The 26,013-nt window shown below is 39.0% G+C and overlaps 2 protein-coding genes across 4 annotated transcripts; one reads left to right on the top strand and one right to left on the bottom strand.

Moving 5' to 3' along the window:
• The first annotated feature begins 1,449 nt into the window (after positions 1 to 1,449).
• Positions 1,450 to 14,218, top strand: rnf2 (ring finger protein 2). 3 transcript variants are annotated; one of them, XR_002665635.1, is made up of 10 exons: positions 1,450 to 1,502; positions 3,867 to 3,963; positions 4,968 to 5,128; positions 8,327 to 8,409; positions 8,502 to 8,634; positions 8,761 to 8,860; positions 9,257 to 9,429; positions 9,835 to 10,024; positions 10,913 to 11,346; positions 11,485 to 12,873. XR_002665635.1 is itself a non-coding variant. In XM_022761894.1 (10 exons), exons 2-10 carry the CDS (start codon positions 3,877 to 3,879, stop codon positions 13,184 to 13,186), a joined length of 1,065 nt encoding a protein of 354 aa, XP_022617615.1. In that variant the 5' UTR covers positions 1,450 to 1,502; positions 3,867 to 3,876; the 3' UTR covers positions 13,187 to 14,218. The 3 variants fall into 3 exon arrangements, 2 of the variants coding, with proteins under 2 accessions (XP_022617615.1, XP_022617616.1); XM_022761894.1 differs by lacking the exon at positions 11,485 to 12,873 and adding an exon at positions 13,100 to 14,218 and having other exon boundaries at positions 10,913 to 10,963; XM_022761895.1 differs by having other exon boundaries at positions 10,913 to 12,873.
• Positions 14,219 to 15,690: 1,472 nt separating this feature from the next.
• LOC111233954 (actin-related protein 2/3 complex subunit 5-like) lies at positions 15,691 to 20,831 on the bottom strand. Its single transcript, XM_022761893.1, has 4 exons — positions 20,583 to 20,831; positions 19,398 to 19,470; positions 18,408 to 18,584; positions 15,691 to 16,438 (listed from the first exon to the last, which is right to left on the bottom strand). Exons 1-4 carry the CDS (start codon positions 20,720 to 20,722, stop codon positions 16,376 to 16,378), a joined length of 453 nt encoding a protein of 150 aa, XP_022617614.1. The 5' UTR covers positions 20,723 to 20,831; the 3' UTR covers positions 15,691 to 16,375.
• Between the last annotated feature and the right edge of the window lie 5,182 nt (positions 20,832 to 26,013).

Here is a 26,013-nt window from a genome sequence, read left to right as displayed (position 1 = left end):
ATTAAGAGGAATCACTTTTTTCAGTATAGGAGGCAAAACACAATGGTCTCAGGTCTCTTGGGGAACTCTGCAACTCTTTTTGTCTATTAAGACATAATTTTCCTTGAGGAACATTTGGAGGTTCTTCAATTTGAAACTGCAGAAGGAACCTCTTTGAGGAACCTTCAAGAAAAGGTTCTTAGAAGAACTCGCTCTTAAAGATAAAAGCTCTGTGAGGGAACCATTTTAGAAGTGTTGTAATTATTATTATTATTATTATTATTATTATTATTATTATTATTATTATAGAATTAATTATTAATAAATTATTAATTAATCCCCAGCCAATTCACTGGCACTTGATAAATGAATTTATGCAGTTATGAAAATAAAAAAATTCAACCATAATTATTACTAATGGCTACTGACTATTGATTATTGATAGAGGAAAGATGTTTCTGCCAGTTCCCCACAAGCTCAGTCTCCAGTCCAGCTGAAGCAGAGATTTGTAGTCACTTTCCCAAAATGATTTTCAACACATAGTTTTGTTTCATTTTTAATTGAAAAATTACGTTAGTTGCCATCCCATTCAGCAAGCTATTATGCCCATAGTTTCATCAGCGTCTTGTTATCTCATCACTGTGTGTTCTTTCCAGCCTCAACCTGTCCCTCCAAACCTCTACTTGATTCAAAAATTTGTTCCTATGCCCCTTTGCTCCAGTTGGTGTGTGGGCAATCACTTTAACACCACACTGTGAGGTCACAAAATGCTGTTGAATGCATATAGTCTAGTCTATTTTACCTGCCTCACACTGAAATATAGAATAGTCATTTAAATTGTGTTTAAACAATGGTTTTATACATCTAATAACTTTCATACAATTTAAGACATATTTTGACCTGCAAATTAACAGTCTATTTACTTTTAGCTACTATCAATTTCTAATATGCTATAGTAGAGCACTGAAGTCTTCTAGTGGTATAAATATAAATCTACATCACAGTAGACACTGGATAAATAGAATCTCAGTGAATGAATGAATGAATGAATGTGATTCTGATATAAAAGAGAGTAAAAAGGACATATTGCTTCCCTCTTCTCTTCCAGAAGATTAGTTTCAATTAAACAAAAACTTATTTTTTGATGAATTGGTTTTTGCACTTCAGAATTAAGGCTACACAAGGTTCTGCTGTATTTGACAGTCTGTCAATGCATTCATTAGTTTATGTGGTGGTTTAAGAAAGTGATTTATCAGTGTGTCCCTCAGATCCAGTGCAATGAATACATGCATTCCTCTCCAATAATGTAATTTTGCATTTTAAGTTGGTGAACAATGAATGTGCACAAAGAGCAAATACACGCTGTCCGGTGTTTCATCTTACCATGCTCCTCGTTCCTGATTCGGGACTCCGGCTCTGGCATAGCGCCTCGATTTCCCAGACTACAACGCTTCCTGTGCATCCGCCATATTGCCTTCGCCTGAACGCGCTGGCTGGATCGGTTCGTACCCACAACTGAAAATGTAAGTACAGAAACAATCATATTTTACCCCATTTATAAATATTTGGCCGTTGTGTCTGCATTTGTGTATCACCGACCATTCCCGCTGTTTAAATGTCGGAAATGAGGTTAAAAAACCACGTATCTAACCTCAGAAGACTGATACGTCGGGTCTTTTCTCTGTTGTTGTTTTTCCCTCTGTCACAACGACAAATTACATTCACGACTCCCTCGCAATATTTCAGATATTAGCTTCTTGTATCATTAATTGTAAAATTTAAATGGACACAATGATATTGTTTCCCACGTCCTGTACATCAGTGGTCTTCTGTCGGATTCATACATGCTATATCTTGGGCTTATTTTGCCTCTAATGTTAGCGTTACGGAGAATAGCTACCCTCTGTGGAAGCTAGGTCGCATTAGCCGAGCACCATGGATTTTACATGAAATATGTGCGTGGGGTCTGTCTATTAACTGCGGTTGATTAGCTAGTACCGATATAAGACATTGAATCAAGTGTATCCCCCTTGTATTTTGCTAGCGAGCAAAACTATAAATGACAACAGCCGAAGAGAACACGTCTGTAATTTGAGTCAGTAGTTATGAGACGTTGGGTTCTGTTTATTGACATGAATTAATGATTGCGGCACAGAGACCGTATAAGTTTAACAACACTTAGACAGAAAAACGGATAATTAAAGTATCCGTTTTCGTGTTGTTTATCTTTACATTTTTAAGCCTATGTGAAAAGATACACAAGTTTACCTCAAACCAGCCAGTGTGTTTAATCTGGACCACCCCCACTACCACACTGTCTGTCACATGTATGGCAGTATGGTCATGAAAACGCAGCAATCTGAGAGCAGATATGAAGAATCCAGCTTTCCTTACTTGTCATGTAGCTCATCAGGCCTAATATCCAGTGTGGGTAACCCCTGGATGTACACAAGATATTATGGTCATGAATTAAAGCTATGCACACCACAAAGGTCTTCGGTGCATTGATGAAGAGGCAAAGAGCAACGCTGAACTGTCAATTTAAATGAACTGAATTGAGATGTTTGAATAATGACTAACATTTAAAAGAGAATTTATTATTCATTTTCCTGAAGAAATTATAAAAATGATGATGATGTGATTTTTGTCTTGTACCAAACAAGCATGTTCCTTTACTTTGGGAGAATTTGAATTGTAGTGTGGGGCGTCTCTGTAGCACCACAACACTTATGATACAATACACAACAATGTTGTGACACATTTTTACCTTTATCAAAGAAATTGCAGCTCCTGAGGTATGGATATTGCACTTGGCCATATTGTGATTTCGATTATATTTTTCGATAAATTGTGCAGCTCTAGTTAATTTCTATCAAATTCATGACCTAAATGTCTTTAATTTCGGATTTTAAAATATAAATTCCCTTTTTGATGTCTTTCAACTTTTGTTGTGTTTTACATTGTCATTACTTTTAGACATCAGTTAAAAAGGCCTAAGGACAAAATGGCATGAATAGATGCTTGCTGTAGCCTAGTGTAGTGTGGACCTCCTGAAATCTTTTTTATAAATATTTGGGACATGAAACTTTTCCTCTAGTGATTATAATTGTAATATTTTCCCAGATCTGTAAACAAATGTGTGTTTATGAAAGCGTGACACATGTAATCGAATAATTAAACATTTTGCGTAAGGCTCAAAACTGAATTAATTAAAATGTATTACTAAACAGCTCTAAAGTGACATAATTTGGACAATTAACATAATGAGTCAATTTTAGATATTTCTTCCAATCCAATTCAAACCTTCTCACGAGTCTTCAGTGTCAGTATAAGAGGTATCCATCTGTAAAACAAGAAGCAGCTGACTGTGAACTTCTCTTTTCCCATTAATTCAATTCTAAATAAAAAAGCTACCCCTCTTTCATTAAATATAAACCATTACTGTTTCATATAGATTTACGGATATATGTTCTATTGACAGTGGAGTTAACTTGAAATGTATACAGTGTGTGCACAGTTGAAAATCAAATCCGGATGAGGAAAAAAAAAAATGTTGTGGAAAAAAAGTTGCAACTTTACAGAGGGGTGTTTACTATGGTTGTAATCATATGGTCAGATTTATTTAGAGCTAAATTCAGGAGGTAGAATGGGTTGTCCAGTGATTACAACAATAACAAAAGCTTTCAGTTGTTTTGTCACACTAGTGTATGCCATCATGCTATGTTATGTCATGTTATGTTCTGTATGTAACATGTATGTTATTTTGTCTTGCCTTTCTGAAAAAAAAAAAAAAAGTGCAGACTGTTTATCTGCAACCACCAGTAATCTTAACCAGAGGTTGTCATTGGATCCCAGAAAGAAAGACCATGTGTTTTTGTGTATTTCAGTTTTGCAGCAATGACTCAGACAGTTCAGACCAATGGGGTCCAACCCCTCAGTAAGACCTGGGAACTGAGTCTGTATGAGCTACAGAGAACTCCACAGGTAACCGTTCACACCTTATCAATTCAATCACGTTTGACTTCTCAAAATCAGTGTGCTGATGCATGTTGCATCATGTTTGCAGCATGTTCATCTGTTTCTGGTGTAGAGCTATTACCTTTTTATTATTAAAGTTTTATTTATGTATTCAGATATACCCATGGTAAACGTACATATTTACATATGTACAATCAGATCATTCCACGAGTCCCACTCGTGCTGTGAGCAAAAAAACAGCCCCAAGATCACCTTCATCATTGACATTAACTAACATGTTCATATGATACTATCTCTAACATGGACTCCATCATTTTTTAAGATCTGAGGAGGAAGTATGTAGAGCATTTAAATAATTTTTAAGACTCAGTGTTACCGCCTCATATTTGATTGATTTGTTTCTATGCCATCATCAAGTTTGGCAAGACTTTTCTCAGAGCAATGTATCACAAACCTGCACCCTCAGTATATGGGACACATAATCAGTTCATATGAGTTGATGATGGATTTTTTCCTTTTATCACCTTACTTTTATTTTTGGTTATTTATGTTATTTCTACTTTTATTTGGTTTTTCTCACCTCCAAATGTCTGTGTTGCAGCATTTTGTTATTCTATCTTTACTATTTTGCTTTCATTTATTAGATTTTTAATACCCTACCTTTTATTTCTTGTTTTACTCACTTTAATACATGTCCTCTGTTTTATTATTTTATTATCTTATCTTCATCACTCTATTGTTATCTTTGCTTTCCAGTCGTCAGTGTTTCCTCAGTGCGGGGTGGGGGGTGTTAATTGTTTTTATTCTGTAAAGACTGATAAGTCTGATGTTATAACTATCTCAGTTTAACAGTGTTGTGTGCAATATCCAAAACATCATTTGTGGTTCTGAGAGTTTGAAAGCATCAGTCAGATCTGTGGACTGTGCTGTATCAGTTGTGTACCACTCTTCAGATAGATGTATCTGTGTGTGTACTAACCGACATCTTAATCTGTTTCGTACTGGCACAGGAAGCAATAACAGATGGACTGGAGATAGCAGTGTCGCCCAGGTCCTTGCACAGCGAACTAATGTGTCCTATCTGTCTGGACATGCTGAAGAACACAATGACAACTAAAGAATGTCTGCACCGCTTCTGCGCTGATTGTATCATCACAGCTTTGAGATCTGGGTGAGTTTGTGCCTAGCAGTAGAAACCAAGAGTCCCCCCCCCGTCCTGTGGTGGTATTCAGGTTTCTGATTATCTTAACACAGTGTGGGAACTAATTGAGCAATTCAGAATGAGTAATGATGACCTCAGAGGGAAGGGAGAGTGTCAGGTGTGGTCTCCACAGTCAGACAAGAGAATGGTTATGAAAGAACAGTTGTTCTTCTTTAAGAACGATGTAAACTACTGTAAATCTGCTCATTATAGTGTTTAGACCCAAAACGCGACTGTTATTGATGTTGTCATCTCATACAGCAGTCTAACATTAGCCCAGTTATGAGACACTTCACTCAGGCTAGACATGTTGCCAGCTATGGTAACTTCTGAGGGAGTTTAAAGTTGAGTGTCCAGTACTAACATTAATGTAACATGAATAGGTCTAAACATAGTATATGTCTGGACCGTCTATGGTCAAATCCTGATTTTATAACTGTGACATTGTTTGACAAAGAGGGAGAGGATGACTGCCTGTAACAAGAGGTGTACCCCTAAGCACTAACCCTACCCATACATGGTCCAGACCTGAACCAGGTTTATACCCAGTCTGTTAGAAAAAAGTCCCTAAATCTAGAGACAATGAGCTAATAGGACCTGTTTGACCCAGAAACTCCAACTCAGTGATGAGGAAATAACATCAGTCAGTCAGTCAGTCAGTCAGTCAGTCAGTGACTGTATTGAGTTAACACTAATGCTACCTAATGTCAACTATCACTGTAGCTTACTGTCTAATGTCAGGTTCTGTGCAGGCAGTGGCTTGTTGCACAAATCTCCCAGGTAGATACGAAATGAGTCCTGAAGTTTCACAATGTCAAGTTTTATTCAGACAACACAGACGGCAATCTAAACAAGCAGTGTGACTGGCATCAGATGATGGTGTTGTTACTTACTTGCTGAAACACACAGAGCACCTGGAAGGGTGTGTTTGATTTATTGTTCCCATTCTTTCCAAATTTGTGGACTGCCGTGCTATTCAAGATGTCGTTTGCATCAGACAAGGATGAATAATAATAATCATAATAGTAATGGCGTTGCTATAATATACTGTACTGTACTATAGATATACCAAATGTCTTATAGTATAAGGGAATGATTGAAATGTCTTTCTGTAAGTGTTACAATATATGGCCCCTATAATTATTAAATAATTTTAAAAAAAAGATTATTTTTATTATTTGGCTGTCAGGCCAGTGAGAATATACAATGATCTACAGGCCAAGTGGCTAGTGGGGAGAAAATGTTATGTTGACTATCCCTGATATCACTAGTGTCAGATACTAATGTCACTCACAGCATGAAGTTGAGGGTGATAAACCGGAGCATACATTATGGACAAAAATAACCTGTTGGATACAGAATTATTGTTAAAAGGATATGGTCACATTATAAGTCCATTATAAGACCCCATGTGTTTAAGCAGTTTCGGTGTAAATGATGGGAGATTCAATCCACAGTCCCTCTAGTGAAGAATAATTAGCTTTAGCTGAACTTAAGGAATATTATTTATTTTATTTTCATTTTGTTTAGAAACCCTCCCTGGTCCTGACAACATTCAGGCAGCAGCTTCTCATTTAAAGTCAGTCACTTTATTGGTTAAAATGAAAATGGCAGTCAATATTAGTTGTTAATATCTAATATTAATACCAATACTAACATGAAACTGGATTCAGATTGGATAAAATGCTGTCGAGTCCTAACCCTGTTTTCAAAAGCCTGAAATAAATCACTTGACTCTTTTGAAAAGGGATGTAGCACAATGCAGTGTAGAACCCTGATATGGGCATGAAAGTGTTGTTTCAAGACACATTTAAACAAATGTGAACCTGTGCTTTAAATTTTTTATAGGACACCTACACAATGTTGCTGTTAAAATCAGATATTCAGGCCACCAACCATTAAATCGCAGTAAATGATATGTTATTACACTGCTTGTCATCGAGCTTAGACAAGCACTCACTCATTAGTCAGCAGCTCTTTTATTCCTCTCAGCAGTGACATTTGTTCTGATGTGGTTTTACCACAAACCCTCTAAAAGGGTTCTAAGTAAATGTCAAACAAAAGGTTTGTGTGGATCAGTTATGTGTTGTTATGAAGTGTGCTCTAAAGTACCCACATTTCATTTAGTTTTTTTGTTTGTTTTTAACAACTTTTTTTTGACAAATTAGACGATGAAAAAATTAAAAGAAAACCAACATAAAATGTCATAGTCAGGAGCTGCCACCAGAACAGCTAGGCTATGTCCACACGACTACGTTTTCATTTTAAAATGCATCTCTTTTCCTACATTTCCCCCTCCCGTCCACACGACTCCAGAGTTTGGAAACTCTGCTGGACCCATTTTACTTTGAAAACTCTGGGGTTGTGTTTTATTTTGAAAACTCTTGGGTTGTGTTGTATCTGGACTGACAGAAACTGAGACATTTGAAATCAATGACGTAGACACCCACAGTCTCTCCTGATTGGCTCTCACTCACGTACTACCAGTTGTGAATATAACATGATAATGAATTACAGTGTTACTGACCTTGTTGTCTTTGCTAGCAGCTGTTGTTCACTTACATTCTGCATTTTAATGTTACAGCTGTGTTTTTTGTTCCTCGTTCAGAGTATTTACTGTAACTAATCAACTGCAGAGGAGACAATCTGCTTCCTGTTTACAACAACTCGCACATGCCCAGTGTACATGATTGCTCATGAATGTAAGTGTGTTCAGGTGTGTTAGTCTGGACAGAGAACATTTTTGTTTAAAAATGAAAACATAGTTGTGTGGACGTAGCCTCAGTGATCCGTCGAGAGCGCTGTCTAACATATCAGACCAAAATCTCCTATAGGTTTTCAATTGGATTGAGATCTGTGACTGTGAAGTCCATAGCATAAGATTCACATAATTTTCATTTTCAAACCATTCAGTGCCAGAGGTATAATATGACCAGAATCACGCTCACACATTGATTGACAGCCATGAGCTCAAACCCCTTGGCCTTCTCTGATTGGTTAGAAGGAAAATCGCTGCACTGCTGGCAGGCTGTTCCATGAGTCTGGGTCACCTCTCTCAACTCAAATATATCAGGAAAAATTTGCATACTGTAGCTTTAACAATAGTAGTCACACTGTTGCAATGGCATTGTTGTTTCATTTGTGTGTCTGTCCTCCATGTCTCCGCAGTAATAAAGAGTGTCCCACCTGTCGTAAGAAGCTGGTGTCTAAGAGGTCGCTGCGCCCAGACCCGAACTTTGATGCCCTGATTAGTAAGTAACCAAAGGAAGGAGGTTTAATCTGGATCAACTGTTTGTCACAGTTTAGTCAGCATACAGTGTTATACTCATTGATCCCATTTCAGGTAAGATTTATCCCAGCCGTGACGAGTACGAAGCCCACCAGGAGAGAGTGTTGGCCCGCATCAGCAAACACAACAACCAGCAAGCCCTGTCCCACAGCATAGAGGAGGGGCTGAAGATACAGGCTATGACCAGGTACACAAGCCGGTCTCCACACACACAAGTATAGAGTAAAATATAAAAATATAATAATAATAATAATAATAATAATAATGATAATGAAGATTCATACATTAAACAGAATCTGTTTGTTGCTTTCAGACTGCAGCGTGGTAAGAGGCACACAGTGGAGAATGGGAGCGGAGCTGAAGACAATGGAGACTCCTCCCACTGTAGCAACGCTTCCGTCCACAGCAACCAGGTATATTATCACCTACAACGTATTATCACACTTGACAACATGCATTTCTAACACTGATGTTAAACTACACTGCTATTTCATATTTCTGCTAAATAACAGAACCAGCAAACCAAGTGTCAGAGCTTAGAGACACAGCTGGAGTCAGCTGGAATTTACTCACCTGGGGTATTTTTTTAAAAGTGGCTTCAGAGAAGCTCTTTTTTTGTGTGTTTTGGCATTTGTAAATATTTAGTGTAGTGGTTGTAATATGAAGCCTAGCCAGTGGTTGTGTTACATCAATGTAAATTATGACATTCAGGAACAACTTGGCCTTCAAACACAATGCACTTCCTGTTGGTGTGTGTGTGTGGTCTTCATACAAGTCAATGGACTATGTGTTTTCATCTGTTTCCCCAGGAGGCAGGCCCGAGCATCAAACGCACCAAGACAAGTGATGACAGCGGTTTGGACATGGATAACGCTGCTGAGAATGGGGGCGGGGACTCAGTGATTGACGGTGGTGCAAGTGAAATAGAGCTTGTGTTCAGGCCACATCCCACCCTGATGGAGAAGGACGACGGTCACAACAGGTAGCGTCACACAAATACAGCTTCGGTTTTAAGAATGGGTGTCGTTGTTTTAGCCTAACTTGAAACTGGTGTTGAATGTTAGCTACAGTAGTTGCTAAGAAAGTTGCTAAATTGTAAAGCAAACGTGGGAAAGTTTGTTGTTTTTTGTTTGTTGTTGTGTGTTGTCATTGAATGTGGTTGTGTTTACACATCACCTTAAAACAACATTGCTGTTGCATTTTCCAATTTTTTTCCTGAACTTTGAACCACATTCACGTCTGGTTTCTGTGTCCCCATCAATTGTGCTTACCTGTTTGTTTACGTTTGTGTGTGTGTGTGTGTGTGTGTGTGTGTGTGTGTGTGTGTGTGTGTGTGTGTGTGTGTGTGTGTGTGTGTGTGTGTGTGTGTGTGTGTGTGTGCGTGCAGTGTGGAGTTTGTCCCGCGCTACATTAAGACGTCCGGTAACGCTACAGTGGATCACCTGTCTAAATACCTGGCCGTCCGATTGGCTCTGGAAGAGCTGAGAAGAAACGCTGAGGCCAGTCCTGTTAATGTGGAGGCAGCTTCAGAGAAACAGTACACCATCTACATACCAACTGCTGGAAACCAGTTCACTGTGAGTTCACACACACACACACACACACACACACACACACACACAGACACACACACACACACACACACACATTCTTGTACCTTTGGTTCTTTTGGTTTAGTCCTTTTGGTTAAATCTGGAAGACTTGGCTTCCATATTTATTTGAATGTTTTAAATGATTCTTGAGATTCTGAGAATCTGTTTGAAATAGAAAATGATATGTACAGATTCTTTAGCAAGAATTTCTCTTCATATGTGAGTGATGTAGATATCGCTACCATCGAAATAATATATTATTTTATATAAATCTTTCTCAAATAACACTCTAGTAATAGAAACAAACATGGATGGAAAGGATAACAGTGGATTACTGTAACTGATAAAATCCTCACACCGTCCACAGGTCTGACACTTGTGTTAACACTCAGGCAGCAACTTCTCATTTTTAGCTTTATTTTTTAGTTTTATTGGCTAAAATGAAAATGGCAGCTCATATCGCTCACAGACGTTAATGCTATGATGAACATGAGCCCGCCTCTTATACATAATAACACAAATGAGCTCTCTGTGGTGTGGAGGCTTGTTTCATTCACCACAGATAGTGAAGTGCAGGTTTTACACACTGTTTGGGGTTGTCACCCAGAAATCTTCATCGTCCCTAAAGCAGGTTTTCAGTTGCTCTATAAAATCTTGACAGAGAAAGTAAATAAATGATGAATTCTCTATGGAGTTTGGGGAATTTCCATGGTTTTATTTTAAAGAGTGGAAAGGAACTTTTTGCATATCAACTGAATTAGATAGATCAGTCAGAGAGAGCAGCTCCATAAAGGTGCACTGAAGTGTGGAGGAGTGGTCAGGCTCGGAGCAGGAAACGTGCTGCATGTCTGAACTGTTCAACTCTGTCCACAGGTTCTGAATGGTTCCTTCTCTCTGGAGCTGGTCAGCGAAAAGTACTGGAAGGTGAACAAACCCATGGAGCTCTACTTTGCCCCTACTAAAGAACACAAGTAGACACATGGAAACACACACACACATACATACACACACACACACACACACACACACACACACACACACACACACACACACACACACACACACACACACACACACACACACTCACTCACCAGTAAGAAGTAAACAGACGGACTTGGCTACACCTGCGCACACAGAAACAAGAGGAGAGGAATGTGGGTGTCTGAAGGAGATTAGGGGGGTTGGTGAAACCCTCAAAAGGACTCTTGTAAAAAGAAAAAACCTTGTTTTATATTCTCTGTATCTTTCTGTGTCTCTTTCTATCTTTCTCTCAGTAGAAGGTAGCAGATCAGTACAGCAGCTAGCAGGTAAATCACAGATAACGGACTGTGAACAGTGAGTGTAGATTCTCTCCAACTCAGAAAACCAGGGTCCAGTCACAGTCTGAATTAGCAATGTGCTGTTCTCCGAGTAAAGACATTGTATTATACTGTATTTGTCTTCAGCAAAGGCCCCTCTTCTGCCGTGTGGTCCTGGTCTGTCCCAGACGAAGGCCGACTACTTCCTGTTCCTGGATCTCACTGTGAGACACGTCCCCCGCTGGTCGATTAAGAGCGTTAGAGACCAAAACCACCTGTGTCAAACTTCTGATATTTAGGACCCACATCTACAGATTAACCAATCACAAAACGACATAAAGTAACGCTGCCTGCACAGGGCAAGGCCATAGACACATACACATCGAAGCTGACACATATGGAAGCAAACACAGGCCATAAATTTAAATGTTATAATCAACTGAAAACCGAATAATGAAATTTAAATCCCACTGAATTTGAAGCGTTGAAATATTTGACTTTGAAAACCATATATTTAAATTTATGTGGTTTGAAATTCCCTCTTTCACATTTTCAGATTATTTCAAGTTTTGTAATTTTTTTCTGAAACTCAGTGTGTGGTTTGTAGCTGCTTGTCTGAAAGGAGATTAAATAGATTCAGGCTCGACTGATTGTCCTGGATACCCTGAATGTTTAAGTTCAGACCTTTCATCAATAATTTTGAATTTCCAGTCCAAACACTTGATGTGTAGAATGAGAATATTTTGATCTGAAATTGACCAATTGAATTTGAGCACTTTTAATACCAATAATTTGTGTTTGAACATTAGATACATAAAAATTAGATACTTGAAATGATCTGCTGGACATTTGCCAGAAATTCCACATTCCTAGCCTTTAGATTTCAGTTGCTTATAAAATTCAAATTATTGTGATATAGATATATATATAAAGATATATAGTGCTATAGACATTCCTGCAAATAAACTGTAGTGTTCAAACATACAGTTGCCTGTGTGATGAAAGCATGTCACACTGTGCCAGACGGGTCTAATATGTGCGTTCACAGTGAGGAACTTTTGACCAGCAGGGGGAAGTGCAGACACATCCATCACATCTACAATACACAGTGATATGAAGCTACGAAAGTTGAAGCAGGCAAATTGGTGTTTTGTTTGTTTGTTTTCAATATTATTGCAAGTGTTCTCTGAACTTTTTTTTTTTTTTTTTTTTTTTTTTTTTTTTGTTGACGTGTCTGTCGTCTTTCAAATAAAACTAGAGATTGGTGAAGGTTTAAACGGCTGCTGTCTACAAACTGAATCACTCACAGGAAACGAGAGAAGCTGATGAATGGAGCTCTGGTGACTCTTTGACCACATGATAACAATCCAGCTGCAGCATCAGCAGGTTTGTGAGGAGTGCTGTAACAGGCTGAGGTGTAAAACCTGGACTGTGAGGAGAGTCTCGTAGCTGTTGTGTTGATCTGTTGCCTGTAGGAACAAACTGTCTTTATTCTCTGTGGCTGCTCGTTCTTTTATAAATGTCTTTTGTAACACGGAGAGGAGGGAGTTGGAGTGGGGTGGGGTGGGGTGGTGTGGGAGGGGAGGGTTTTTTTGCAGCACCATAGACAGTATTCACCATCTCATCTACTATTTGAACAAACCTACTCCCTGTGTTGCGGTCTCACCGGTGGGACATGATTGTCTGTCACTTCTAAAAGACTCTGCACTAACATGACCTCACAGAAGACGCCGGGGTCCATTTGTTTTTTGTTGTGTTTCAGTGTGAGGACAGACGTGGTGACGGTTCCGTTTTCCATGTAGCTGATGGACAGAAAGCCCAGAGCAGCTGTGACATTATTAGGATGTGAGAGCACGAGTGAGTGAATGTGAAGCTGAACATGTTTGTGCCATAAATGTGCCAATATTAAAACGCCTTTTATTCTGAACCTGATCTGGTACATTGTCCTGCTCAGAAGGAACCACAACCATGTCAGCAACATCTACAGTTGTTTAAACATGATGTTACGTTGGCCTTTCTGTTTGTGATGCACCAGGAATAACATGAGTTTGAAGAAATGTGAAGTTTCTATGTATGAGCAGTTGTGCAGAGGCAAGTAAAAGTGAATGTGGCACTGCCATGGCTGCTGCTGAAGACCACCAGGGGGGAGATACACTACTGATGAGTAATAATGAATGAACTGGTGTGTGTGTGCGGGCTGCTATCAGGTGTGGAACAAACCCCCAGTACAGCCTGTCTGTTGCAGCCTGATGCCGTTTATTGTCTCATGAACATCTGGAAACTTTTTCCTCCCTTCATTAGACACTGTCACACATTTGATAGCTGCAGGTCTGTTCACATGTATTTACATGTGGAGCAGTTTCAGTAGTGATGACAAGGGTTTTACATCAACATGTGATGTGATGATCTGAGCACATGACATTAAAAACAGAATTCAGAGTTCAGTCAATGACTGTGAGAATGTGGCGCCGTTTCCTGAACCTAGAAGCTACCACAACCATTCACTTGTGCTCTGCCCACATTATTTCTGATTATCTGACAAAAAAAAAACACCTTAACTACTTTATTTCTACTTTCAATCACATCTCATGGTCTTGCCCAGCAGACCAATTCAGCGGTTTCAACTGATCCTGTTCATAAAGTTTCTAACTTTAGGAAAGAGACATTTTGCAGGTCAAACTGTCCTGAAAGATGTTGGGTGAGAGGTGTCAATCAACTGCTCGAGTCACAACTCCATGAAAACAGCTTCATTCCCTTCTTATCTGGTACCTGTGAGTCTGAACAGCTGGGTGAACAGCTGTTTGTGTGTGTGGATCCTGTAAACTGCATCTTTCTGTTTGGACAATAAACCTGAATCTGTGTGTTCAACCAGCAACACAGAGTGCTGTTGCTGCCTCTGTCCTCTCTGGTCTAAACATGAGTTTACAGAGTAATGGGCTCTCATCACTCTCTGTCACCTTCAGGTCTCACTTCTGTCTTTCTATATTAAACTGAATTTGTCATAAGATGAAAAACAGAATAAAGTGGTTGTCAGCAGGAGAGTAAAAGTGGATTAAATGAACTTGTGCCAAAAACATCATGTGAAATATGAGGCACAGTTTGGGAGATTTGACATGATAGAAGAACTTGATTTTCCTCCAGGAAACTTCTGCACTCACCTCCTAGTGTCAAAATAAAACATGACTGCCATAATTACAGATATTTAATATAAATAAAGAACTAATGTTTTATGTTTTATGTAGTTATATGCAACTGTTTAAGTTACACAAAACCTTTATGAACTATAGGGAGATTAAAGTGAAAGCTACGTTATTATGCAACATGAGATTACTTAAATATTATCTCTCCCACAGGTGTGTACACAACACAGTAGAAAACTGAGGACTTGATGAGGCAGTACGTCTTATTTTGAAAATCTAACTTGTGCGTTATTGAATGTTCCTGAACCAAAACTACAGCGGCTCTTCAGTCAGCTTTGAGGACTCAGCATTTCCTCAGTGTTGAACCTCAACGCGCTCCAACGTAAGAAAACAGGACAAAACACAAACAACTTCAGAAAACATCATCAATTTGACAGCACGAGCTGCAAATACGCACAACATTAGTGTTTCCATGGGACATGAGCAGGGCTGAAGCTAGGGGGTGGTGGCTCACCTGGTAGAGCGCGTACCATGAAGGTGTAACCCTATCTGCAGCGGCCCAGGCTTGAGTCCAACCTGTGGCCCTTTACTCTCAGAATTCAGACAAAAAATTTGAAAAGAAAAAAGTGATGAACCTGCTGGAACACACTTGTTCCACCGTTTTCACTTCAAAAGTCACAATTGGGCATTGAACAGCAAGTCCCAGTCAGGTTCTTCACTTTTAAGTGTCCCCTGGAAACACTTGTGAGTATTTGCAGCTCATGTGTTGTCAAATTGAAGAAGATGTTTTCTGAAGTTGTTTGTGTCTTGTCTGTTTGCATGTGTTTTCTTAAGTTGCAGTGTGTTGAGCTTTCAGGGCCACTGTAGATTTGACTGTTTTGAATTTGAATTTTGAAACTGTCTCTCGCAAATACTGCTTCCTCTATAACTCCATTCATAACCATCATGAGCTCTGAAAGAGCCACAGGAGGTTTCCATTGATTCAATAGGACTTGATAGAAAATACAGGACTGATGTGAAATGTGCACCACAGCTGCTGCTGCCGCTGAATTTGATTTCTAAGTACACCTCTACTAATCCTGCCAGCAGGATAGCCTGATAGCTGGTAGCCTGATCACAACTGTAACAGCTTCCGTCTTAGCAAATCATAGACATCAGAAAAACTGAGAGGGCAGAGCTAACGCTATGAGCAACAAGACAGGAATGGAATCTGTAAATTTATTTTCTTTTTTCTTTATTTCAGATATAAAAAGAATAGAAGCAATGTGGGATTGGTCTAAATAGCAAAAAAATAGAACAGATGTTCAGAAGTTAGAACGTTAGGGAAAAAAGAACCCAGCATGCACTGGACCAAAGGCGGGGAAACACCCTGGACAGGTCACCAGTCTGACAGCCCACCCCAGAACAATCTTTTCCATTTCCTCAACCTGGATGACTCAGAGGCTTCAGAGGGAAAGGAGGGGGAAGAGGACAAGAGGAGGAAGAGGAGGAGGAGAGATTTTAGAGCGAGCCAGCAGAGGCATCAGAGCAGCTGTGAAGCAGTTTGAAAGGAGCGAAGAGCCGCTGTGGACAGAAAGTGTCTGAGTGAAGCATCCTAAGTGTCTTCTGTGTGGACTGCTGGAAACACAGACAGTGTGAGGTGCCAGCACCTCCCTGTCTCACTGCCAGCACGTCTAAATCCCAGACATGTGACTGAAAATAGTGAATGCAGAAAAAAGAGGAAGGAGTTGCATCAAGAAGACACTCAGTTCCAGTACAAAAACAAACAGGGATCATGTCCAAAAGCAGCAGCAGAAGAAGAAGAGACGTGTCTCTGTCGTCGGCTCCGGTGACTTTGTGTTCGGCCATATTCTTGTCTAATGTCCATTCACAGATGGAATCTGTTGGGTCCTGGACCATCAGACGGTCTTCCTGGCGGTCAGGACTCTGACTATGGAGCCCACCCCTCCCACAGCCAGAGCCTTAGGAAACACACACAGGGTGGAAATGACATCAAATCTACTGTAACAGACACAATGGGGAAAAAGTAGTTTCATATACAAATTAAGTTCAAAGACAATCACGGTTCATCAAGAAAATTACGAGCAATTTTTCTACATGACTGTACATGACTACATAAACGTGTAAGTATGTGTCATCTGCAGGGTTTAAGATAAACATTTTCTTCCTGAAAGGAAGAAAGAAAGAAAGAAGCAGCATGTTTACATTTTCCTTTGTCATGGAAAATGTACACATTTATACAAATACACAATCCACTGGTAAACCAGATTATATATATGCACCTAGAGAGAAATTAAAGACACCGAGTCTCTAGTTGAATGGAGTCCAACACACAAATAGCATTACAAACACCAGTTTCAGACAGATTTAGTGCAGTTTACCACATTACTGAACAGCAGTGTGTTCAGTGTGGGCTGGGCCCTCTATGGATGGCACAGAGGGGAGACCAGGAGGAGTCAGGTTTGCTGTTAATTTAGCAGGAAAGTCTCCTCTGAAGCTGCACCTCGTTCTGTTCTTAATTTACCCAATAGGAACGCTTTCTAATCATTTGATTTTAATTTAATTTAAAACAAAAAGGTGAATGTTTAGGTTATGATCTAATCTGTTCTTCACAAATGTTCATTAGATTCGACCTTCACCTGCTGTCCTTACTGTAAAGCCTTTTTTTCACTGGTCAAAAAACCTGCTAAGACCCACTAACATCAGGCTTTTGTCAGCAACGTAAAAGGCTACAATTGGCATTCACACCCGGATCACAGGACTCTGCAGTAGTCACAGGTATTTATCGGCTCTGGCTCTGACCATAAATACCCCTTTTCCTGCTGAGCACACAGACAGTGTAAACACACCTGTCCAGCATGGTGCTGTAAAACCAGAAACTCCACAGCTACACTCAGGGATGAAAGAGTGAGCTGCAGCCTCGATAAGTTTTAAAAACACATCGTAGCATCTCACACAGATGTTCTGACACTTTTACAGAGGCTCCAACCTGAAGATGAGACATGACAGATCTGTTTTACCAGTTTACACGGCAGCTAGCAGCTAACTCTCTGCTCACTGCTTCTGTGTGTGTGCTCTGTAAGTGCATGTGATGACATAACTCCTTGCAGTTGTGTGTGTCCTGAGTCTGAGCAGAAAGACAAACTCGACTGGCAGTGGAAAAGAGGTCAACCGGCCATTATTAGCGGATTTATCCATGTTCAAAAAACCTGCTTATACCTGCTAATGTTGGTGGAAAAAGGGTATGACTGTGTATACACAGTGTTATGATCCAACAAATGATGAGACTGAACACACCCTCTTCTTCACCTTCATACGACCATGAACACTGTAGCCGGGTTAAACTTTGATGACAACATTTAAAACATTTGAGGGCAGAAACAAACAGTGATGTATGGAGTGAATGGTTACATAGGTCTGGTTTACAGCTGTATGCAGAAGTGTGTGAACCCTGGGCAAATAAATACACCTGTAGCAAACAGACATTAAAATTAGTCTTATTTACTTTCTATTTCATGAACTTAGAAAATAAAAACCAAATGGTAATTGTGCCATGTGCAAAAGTTTTCATTAAATTGTCAGACTTTGACTCATTAGGGCTTATCAGCTGATAAAGTCTCTGACTCTTCAAACCTTGAGGTAACACAAACATCTGACTGAGGATCTGAAAGTGAAACTGATGCTATAAAAAGACACCAAAACGCTTCTGGTTTAAAATGATTTAACTTCATGAAATAAAAGTAATAACATTAACATATGCTCATGTTTAAATGTCTATTTGCTGCAGTCTTGTATTTACTTATTTGCCAGGGGCAAAAATCAGTAAATGTCAAAATGTATAAACAAACAACTACATTTTGCTTTGATTCAAGGATTAAACTTTCATTTGAAGTTTGTATTATATATTTGGATTGTTAAGCAGCTACAGACCTTTTCGTGCCACTGCAGCAGCACAGCGCTGCTGTTGTCCGATGGTTTCTCGAAGCCTCTGTAGATGTATTTCATCAGCAGGTCCACTCCCGCTCTGTCCAGAGAGCCCACAGCTTTCTCTATGTCACTGCTCTTAAAGCTGCTCAGCACTTTGACCACCAGCTGCTCTGCTCGCTCCTACACACACACACACACACACACACACACACACACACACACACACACACACACACACACACACACACACACACATTTGAGTTTAAATTAGAAAAGTATGAACTGCATAGTTTGAATAGTAATAAATGGGAAAAAGTCTGGTGCTATAATATTATTTAAACCTTCCATCGGTGCTCTGGTTCATTGTTGTTACAGCTGCACAATCAAGAATTCATCTGTAAAAACTAACAGCATCTTATTAACTTTTGCTGTGTGTTGTTTTGCCATTGCTGGATTATCTGCTCTCTATTACATGTGAAAATAAATCTGTATCTGATGTCATAATTTTGCAGGACACACAGAATAAAGGCTGTGTACTGACTCACTTTCTTCCTCTTTGTTTTTTTTTCTGCATGTCATTTGCACACAGTTATTAAAAGCTGAATGAGAACATTTGCTTAAACCATTGTTGAGGGCGATGCTACTGATACAGCAGCAGGTGATCAGGTAACTTCAGCTGCTCATCCATCGGCTCCTCTGATTGTTGCCTCGTGTGTCAATTTCTTTCAGGAACAAACATTTTAATTGTGTAATTGTTTTGTTTTCTGTCTGAATCAGGCACGAACACCACAGCTGTTCTTCACTTATCATTATGAGACATCTCACTCAGAAAAAACTAACTCAACACATTCAAAGATAAGAGCATAAACACTCCAGTTTGCTTGTTAAAACTTCACTGATGGAGAAGGAAAGAAAGAGGAAGTAATTTCACCACCCAAGAGCATCACTGCAGATACACACAGACAGTCAGTGAGTAAAGACAGACTCTGTTACCTTGGCATTCTGGTTCTTGGTGTTGATTGGAGGGTTCTTCAGCACAGCATGGAGAGCACCGTTCATGTTCCCCTTGCAAAACATTAGTCAAGGACCACAGAGTAGAGATACACACAACATAGACACGAGGAAATGAGAGAACTGATGCTTCGGTTTGTGCTTTTTCTTTTTGGGTTTAACAACACTAGTCAAGGCTGATCAGTGGTGGGAGTATTATTCATATCCTTTAAGAAAGCAATACCACTCTATAAAGTCACTGTGCTGCCACTAAACATCAGTTCAAAGTTTCATTTGTCACATGCCAAGGTACAAAGCAGTGAAATGAGGGTAGGAAAATAATTGAATATGGCAGCACATATCGCAATATTTTATATTACTGAATATCAGCCCAAGCCTAAATTATCAGCTTATTATTATAACTATGAATACATTAAAATATGAGCAGCAATTTAATGTTGTAGCTGGTTGAGGTGGAGCCAATTTTAATTACTCTGCATATTTTGTGTAGTTTAATAATTATTGTTGCATCACATTTTGTAAGGTTATCATACGTTTTGTGATACAGTGTAAGATCTTGAGGAGTAACGTTAACTAGTGCCTCCAGCTGTCATTAAACTAGTGGAGTGAACTGCATGTGTGCCTCTGAAATGTAGCAGATGAGAAGTATATTACAGTATGTGGAAATAAGTTAAGTAAATACACCTCCTGGATAAATGTAGTCAGTTACTTTTCGCTACTGGAGCTCCTTATTAATAACCCTGGCAGAAGTTGTAGTCATTGCACTGAACCATAAACAGAGCATTAAAATAAAGCCGTCTCAGTTTGAACAGTGAAATCACTGAGGCGACCACACCCTCCTGTGAACTGACACCCGGAAACGACATTTTGATAACTACTCGACGGAAATCTACTGCAAACTGCGCAGGAAATGTCCAATAAATGTCACTCGTTTTTCAATTTAAATTAATGCAATATCAACAGTTTAACTCAGACAATTATTTTGAGCATGTAAATTTAACTGAGAAGCACTAACTGACCATATCTACATTTCGGCCTTCTCACGGCCGTCAGTTAGCCTCATGACTGCAGGACTGACAGGTATACATGAGCCCTGTGATGAGCCACGTCGTGTCTCTGTCTGAAAATAAACTTAACACAAGAATAAAAAGTGAAGTTGAAGGATATTGTCTGAGCAGACCGTCGACTTCTGCTTCGTCCGGACCTCCCTGGTTCTCTCCTCCGTCGTCCTCGTCCACAAACTTGTTCTCGTCGTATTCATCCACGTCCACTTTCCTGAAGCGGTCGGACACCGTGTTTTTAGACATGTTTGGACACAGCAGTGGTTGTTCAGAGAAACACAGGATTTCAGGGCAGCAGATATCTGCAGTTCAGCTGTGCGGTCTACGCTTCCTTACTTCCTCACTTCCTGTTCGTCTTCTTCTTCTTTGCATTCACGGCGGTTGGCAAACTTGGTTTTACCCCCACCTACTGGACTGGAGTGCTGGAGATTGGAGGAAGTAGTACATTGGCATTCCTATTAAAATGCTTTTTTCTTTTAGCTCTTATACTACTCTCTAAGACGGAGTATTGGGGCCACATCGAGGAAAAAAAATGAAATTAAGAGAATACAGTCATAACATTACTTGAATTAAAAATGTAAAATTTTGAGAGAAAAAAAACCCTAATTTTTAGGAATATTACCAGCAACCAATAAAAGGGGTGAAAGGACAGTCAGCGCCTGAGCTGCTTCTGGCAGCTGCTGCTTGTCTGCCTAACAACAGAACAGACTCAGTTTATTCACAGTCTTCTCAATGTCGTGATGCTGATGATGATGCTGATTTGCCAAAAGATGAAGTTTCTCCTCATTAGTGAAACCTCTGCTAAAGTAGAACTTCACAGGATGCTGCACGTTCCTCATTTTAAAGCTTCTGTATGTTTGTTTGTTTTATACTATAAAACAACATGCAACTTAAAATTACAACTTTATTCTCATAATAGTGTGACCTTTTACTCAAAATCTTAGATTTCTTTACTCAATTTGCCCCTAATGCTCCGTTGTAGCTCCCTACAAGGTAACTTGAGCTATGTTTTCATTGTTGGTATTTAAGAATCTGCTTGTTTTAACAATGGTATACACACAAAACATTGTTTGAGGAGATTCATGTGCTTTTCATGTGCAGTGGTGTTCAGGAGTTTCGAACAAAACATCAAATTTAATTTTCTAATATTTATAAAAATGAGGAAAACATATCAAAGGCAAGACACCCCTATACGAAAGCCGTATTCTATCTAGGAATGAAAATAATAATAATAATTATTATTATTATTATAATTATAATAATAGTAAGAAAATTCACAACATTCTCAGGTAACAAAGTATACGATTTACAAAAGAGTATAAAAATAAAAAATAAAAAATAAAACGGTTAATTTATTAACCTGGTAATCAGTAGTAAGGAATTTATTTTGAGATAAGATTATTAAGTTTTCTGACCTGGGCATTATTGACCTTTTTTTATACATTTCTTGAATAAAGACAGTGGTCGTATCTTCCCCCACATCTATATTTTTCTGTAGGGTCAGATTTTTATTGAAACAGATTGTATCATACTACAACAAAAGGAAAGTAGAAAATGAACTCCTATATGGAAGTCGAGAAAGGCCATACTCTCAAATATAACGGATTAATAATCCCGTTATCTCCAGATAAATATTTGCGAGTATGGCCTTTCTCAGCTTCCATAAATTTTCATTGGGGAGTACCTAGAAACTTAAGAAACAAGTGAGACTGACAGTAAACACAGCGACAGAGCTGTATTTGAAGCAAACATTCAAACCTTTAATAAACAATCTACAATATGTTAAAGTTGTTAAAGAGAATATCTTGTTACATGATGATTTCCCAGACCTGATTTGCATAGACAAGGAAACCATGCGTCATGTTTAACTCCCCAATCAGTGATATTATAGACGGAACAGATCACCTTTAACAAGTGGTGCAAAATATAAATAAAAAATTAGATAATATAAATGTTGTAAAACCTGCATTAAGCTATTATGGCCACTAGAGGGCAGACAAACAAAGCAAACTAAACCAACTCCCAGCAACACATAACAATTCAATGAAATTACCAGGCAAACCGATTCTGCTTTAAATGCTTGTGACAACAACAGTGATCATTTACATTTTAACTGAGAACAGTCACGTACTGAATGTGAAACAAAATAATCAAATTCCACTTACATTACATACACACATACATTCTTCACTTTCACTTCTAAAAGCTTTGTATGAACTAAATTTCAAACTTTAATTTCAGCTCAGAACTAATTCAAACTGCATTTTAGAACAAATCTCACTTTTTGAACATGTGAATGAATTTAACCTGACTACTGACACTCAGCTCCTACATGACAAATGAATAACATTTGCTAAATCACAATGCTAAAGTATTCCACAACAACATACTGTGCAACTACAGCATGCTAGGAGAAAAAACAGGAGTTATGGACAGTTTAAACAAGTTCTCCACCTTCTCAAGTTTTCATTTCTGTATAACACTCCTAATCATTTCTGCAGAACTTATTTTATTCTTCCATCTCATATCACTGATTCATTTCCTCTTAAAGCTCTTAACAGTTCATTTTGCTTCTTCTCACTTTTTTCTTTCTTTTTTTTTTTGTTGTAAAACTCATTGAAACTTCTGATATCTTTCATACCTTGCTGTACTATTGTAAGTTTCATTATCTTACATTTGGCTGCATATTACAGTGTTTACTACAGTGGTTGCAAATCAAATTATGCAACCAAAGGCATTTGCCCGGTCAGTAATACACAAATGAAAATTTGGCTCAAACATTCACTTAGACTCAAGGATGAACTGATTAGACTTTGGTGGTCAAAGGTCAAAGGTCAAGGTCACGGTAACCTCAGAAAACATTTTTTTAGCCATTACTCAAGACTTCACAGTAATTATGACAAAATATCACACAAATGGTTCATATTTTCTCTGACTCTGGATAAACAGGATGTAACCTGAAAGTAGTCTGAGTGGAGGAGGCAGACAGCCACCAGGAGGTAATTCCATTTTTTTTTTTTTTAACTGAGCAAAGGAAATATACAATAATTCAGGGAGGACAACAGCACATAAAACCTGAATTTAAATGAGTGGAAATGTTAAAAAACAAATTCCTTTAAAAAATGAGGAAAAAAAGAGGAAGGGAAAAATAAAATAAGGGGACTCTTTATAACTCTTTTTGTTTTTAATAAACTGAGTGATTTGAGTAGAGAATTCAGTTCAAGAGAAAAGGTGAAAATTTAGTCCCCCTCCCCCCTTTAGTCCCCACCTTCTTACTGGAATGAAGCAGAACCTAGAGATATCCTCTGTATGCTTCTACTTTCACTCACAGCTTTATTTTCATTTTACCCACTTACTTCTTCTGTCACAAAACTACAAGCTCAACATATGGTGAAAACTTTGGTTTAGATTGGAAACTAACTTTATATCTGTTGTGAGGAAGTGTAATTCTGACTCAAAACACTGACAAGGGAAAATAACAAGAAATTCAGCTGAATCAGACAAAACATTGCTGTCCTGGTGAAAAATAAGAACCATGTTTGCAGATTTAGTATACATGAAGAAGGCAGGACATCGAGCCAGCTCACCTGATGAGCAGAGCAGATCAGATGAGACGAAAGATCTGAGCTCTCATGAACAATGGATCACCTCCATTTCCTTCACTGTTACTCCTTGTTGTCGTGGCTACAGATACACAGTGCCAGTCTCCATCTGTACTTAGAGGATGTGGCGATGGCTCTGCCCACAGCCAAATATAAACTACAGGAAATTCTTTGTGAGGAACTGGCAAAGATTTTCCCAACAGACTGAAGTAGGCCTACATGTTTTACTGCCTGATCCACAACCAGAACTGAATGTGAACAATGTTCATGAGAAATGACATTGGATTTAAATAAAGCACAGCGATTATTTCAAAAGGGAAACACACTAAGAGCTGCAAGATGAAATCACCAATATTCTTTTCTACAAGACAGATGGTGAGGAGTCCTGAAAGACTTCCACTGGGATCTGGACTGGTGTGGGAAAGATTCATTGAATTCATTGACTCATTAAAGAACACTGGGAGAGCAGGGACTTCAACAGATCTGGTTGTTTCAAGTCTTGAGCAATAATTTGTTTGTACACCACAGTATCAGAAATTCAATCTCACCCTTTGTCAGGGTTCGAATTATGGGGGGAATTGGGGGTCAGACCCTCTTAATTGAGACTAAGTAATTTAGCTAACTAATGTTAGCTGAATTCTCATTTAGATTGCACAGCAAAGCAGAAAATGCGTGCAGTATCTACACATGAACTCTAATGTTAGCTTGTTTCTCATGTTAGCCTTAAGTTAGTTTAACTAACTAATGTTAGCTTGGTTCTAACTTTAGCCTTAAGTTACACTTAGCTAGCTAACTAATGTTAGCTGATTTCATTTCCAGTGTTAGCTTTTCATTTCATTACCAATATACAATGTCATATATGCGTGTGAGACATGTTAGCAAACACTGGTGCTCAGTCATGAGCAGTGAGACAATGGAAGATTAGTTGTCGTAGAGATATGTTTTGACATCAATGTAGAGTTTATTATTTCCTTTGGTGTGCTGAGTTTTGCAGTCTTTCTGCAGTGTCTCTGAAACAATGACTCTAAACAGACTCAGGGTGAAGGAGTATCTTTACATTGCAACAACAAAGCCTTCATGCATTAAGAAGAAGTTTCCACAGTTGTGTGTGGTGTGGCCTCTTTTATTAGGTCTGTCTTGAGATCTTGTATTCAAAGTAAGGTGTTAATCCCTTAGTGACGGTTATTTGAACTATAACTAAATTTTGAACAAAGCCAGCCCATAGAGCTGCTTCTAGTTGGATCAACACTTAGGGCCTTATTTACTAAGATCCCAAATAAAGAGCGCTAAATTGCGTGCGCTGCCTGTTTGGGGCTTGCGGGTGATTTACTTAGATTAACAGCGCAATTGACTACAGGTGCAAAAGTGATTGAGCCTGCCCTATTTAAATGAGGATTTTGCGCGAGTTAAGGGTTTCACCATGGCGAATGCAAACGAGCAGATCCAACGGAAGCGCAAAAGCAAATTTGAAGCCACGGAATTGGAGGTGCTGGTACAAGAGGCAAACAAGCCCATTTCTGAGTTCCATAGCAGGCACTGCATGACTCCTCCTTGTGACTGGATCCAAATCAGCTCCTACTTCACGGAGAAGCTCCAAAATGGCATCGCCGGATAACCGATATGTCTCGATTATTTTTTCTTCTGCCATTCCAAAAAGAGTGACACGAACAGAAAAGATGCGTTCTCTCCGTTGCCTGTCGTGCCTACGCCGCCTCCTTGCAACAATGACCGCAGCCATCTGTGCGCACGGCTGTGCCAGGTAGCCTAAGACTTGACTTTCAAACGTGCTAAATATAGACGCAAAAATAATCAGCGCAATTAGTTTGAGGTTTGGTAAATCACATTGCGTGCGCAAAATGATTCTATTTGCATCTACTCCTCCCAATATTTTGCGCGTTCTGGCAGGCACGCTTATATTGCATATTCATGAAGGCA

The sequence above is a fragment of the Seriola dumerili genome, unplaced genomic scaffold, assembly GCF_002260705.1.
Source record: "Seriola dumerili isolate Sdu_G_001 unplaced genomic scaffold, Sdu_1.0 BDQW01000432.1, whole genome shotgun sequence".
Lineage (NCBI taxonomy): Eukaryota > Metazoa > Chordata > Actinopteri > Carangiformes > Carangidae > Seriola > Seriola dumerili.
This window is presented reverse-complemented; position numbering and strand designations above follow the sequence as displayed.

Excerpts from the sequence above, each read along its gene's own strand:
- rnf2 (XM_022761894.1), top strand. The coding sequence starts at position 3,877 with ATGACTCAGACAGTTCAGACCAATGGGGTCCAACCCCTCAGTAAGACC. Across the intron at positions 5,129-8,326 it reads ATCACAGCTTTGAGATCTGG|TAATAAAGAGTGTCCCACCT; the intron begins GTGAGTTTGTGC and ends ATGTCTCCGCAG. Across the intron at positions 8,861-9,256 it reads CTTCCGTCCACAGCAACCAG|GAGGCAGGCCCGAGCATCAA; the intron begins GTATATTATCAC and ends CTGTTTCCCCAG.
- LOC111233954 (XM_022761893.1), bottom strand. The coding sequence starts at position 20,722 with ATGTCTAAAAACACGGTGTCCGACCGCTTCAGGAAAGTGGACGTGGAT. Across the intron at positions 19,471-20,582 it reads GTCGACGGTCTGCTCAGACA|GGGGAACATGAACGGTGCTC; the intron begins ATATCCTTCAAC and ends AATGTTTTGCAA. Across the intron at positions 16,439-18,407 it reads TGCTGCAGTGGCACGAAAAG|GCTCTGGCTGTGGGAGGGGT; the intron begins GTCTGTAGCTGC and ends GTGTTTCCTAAG.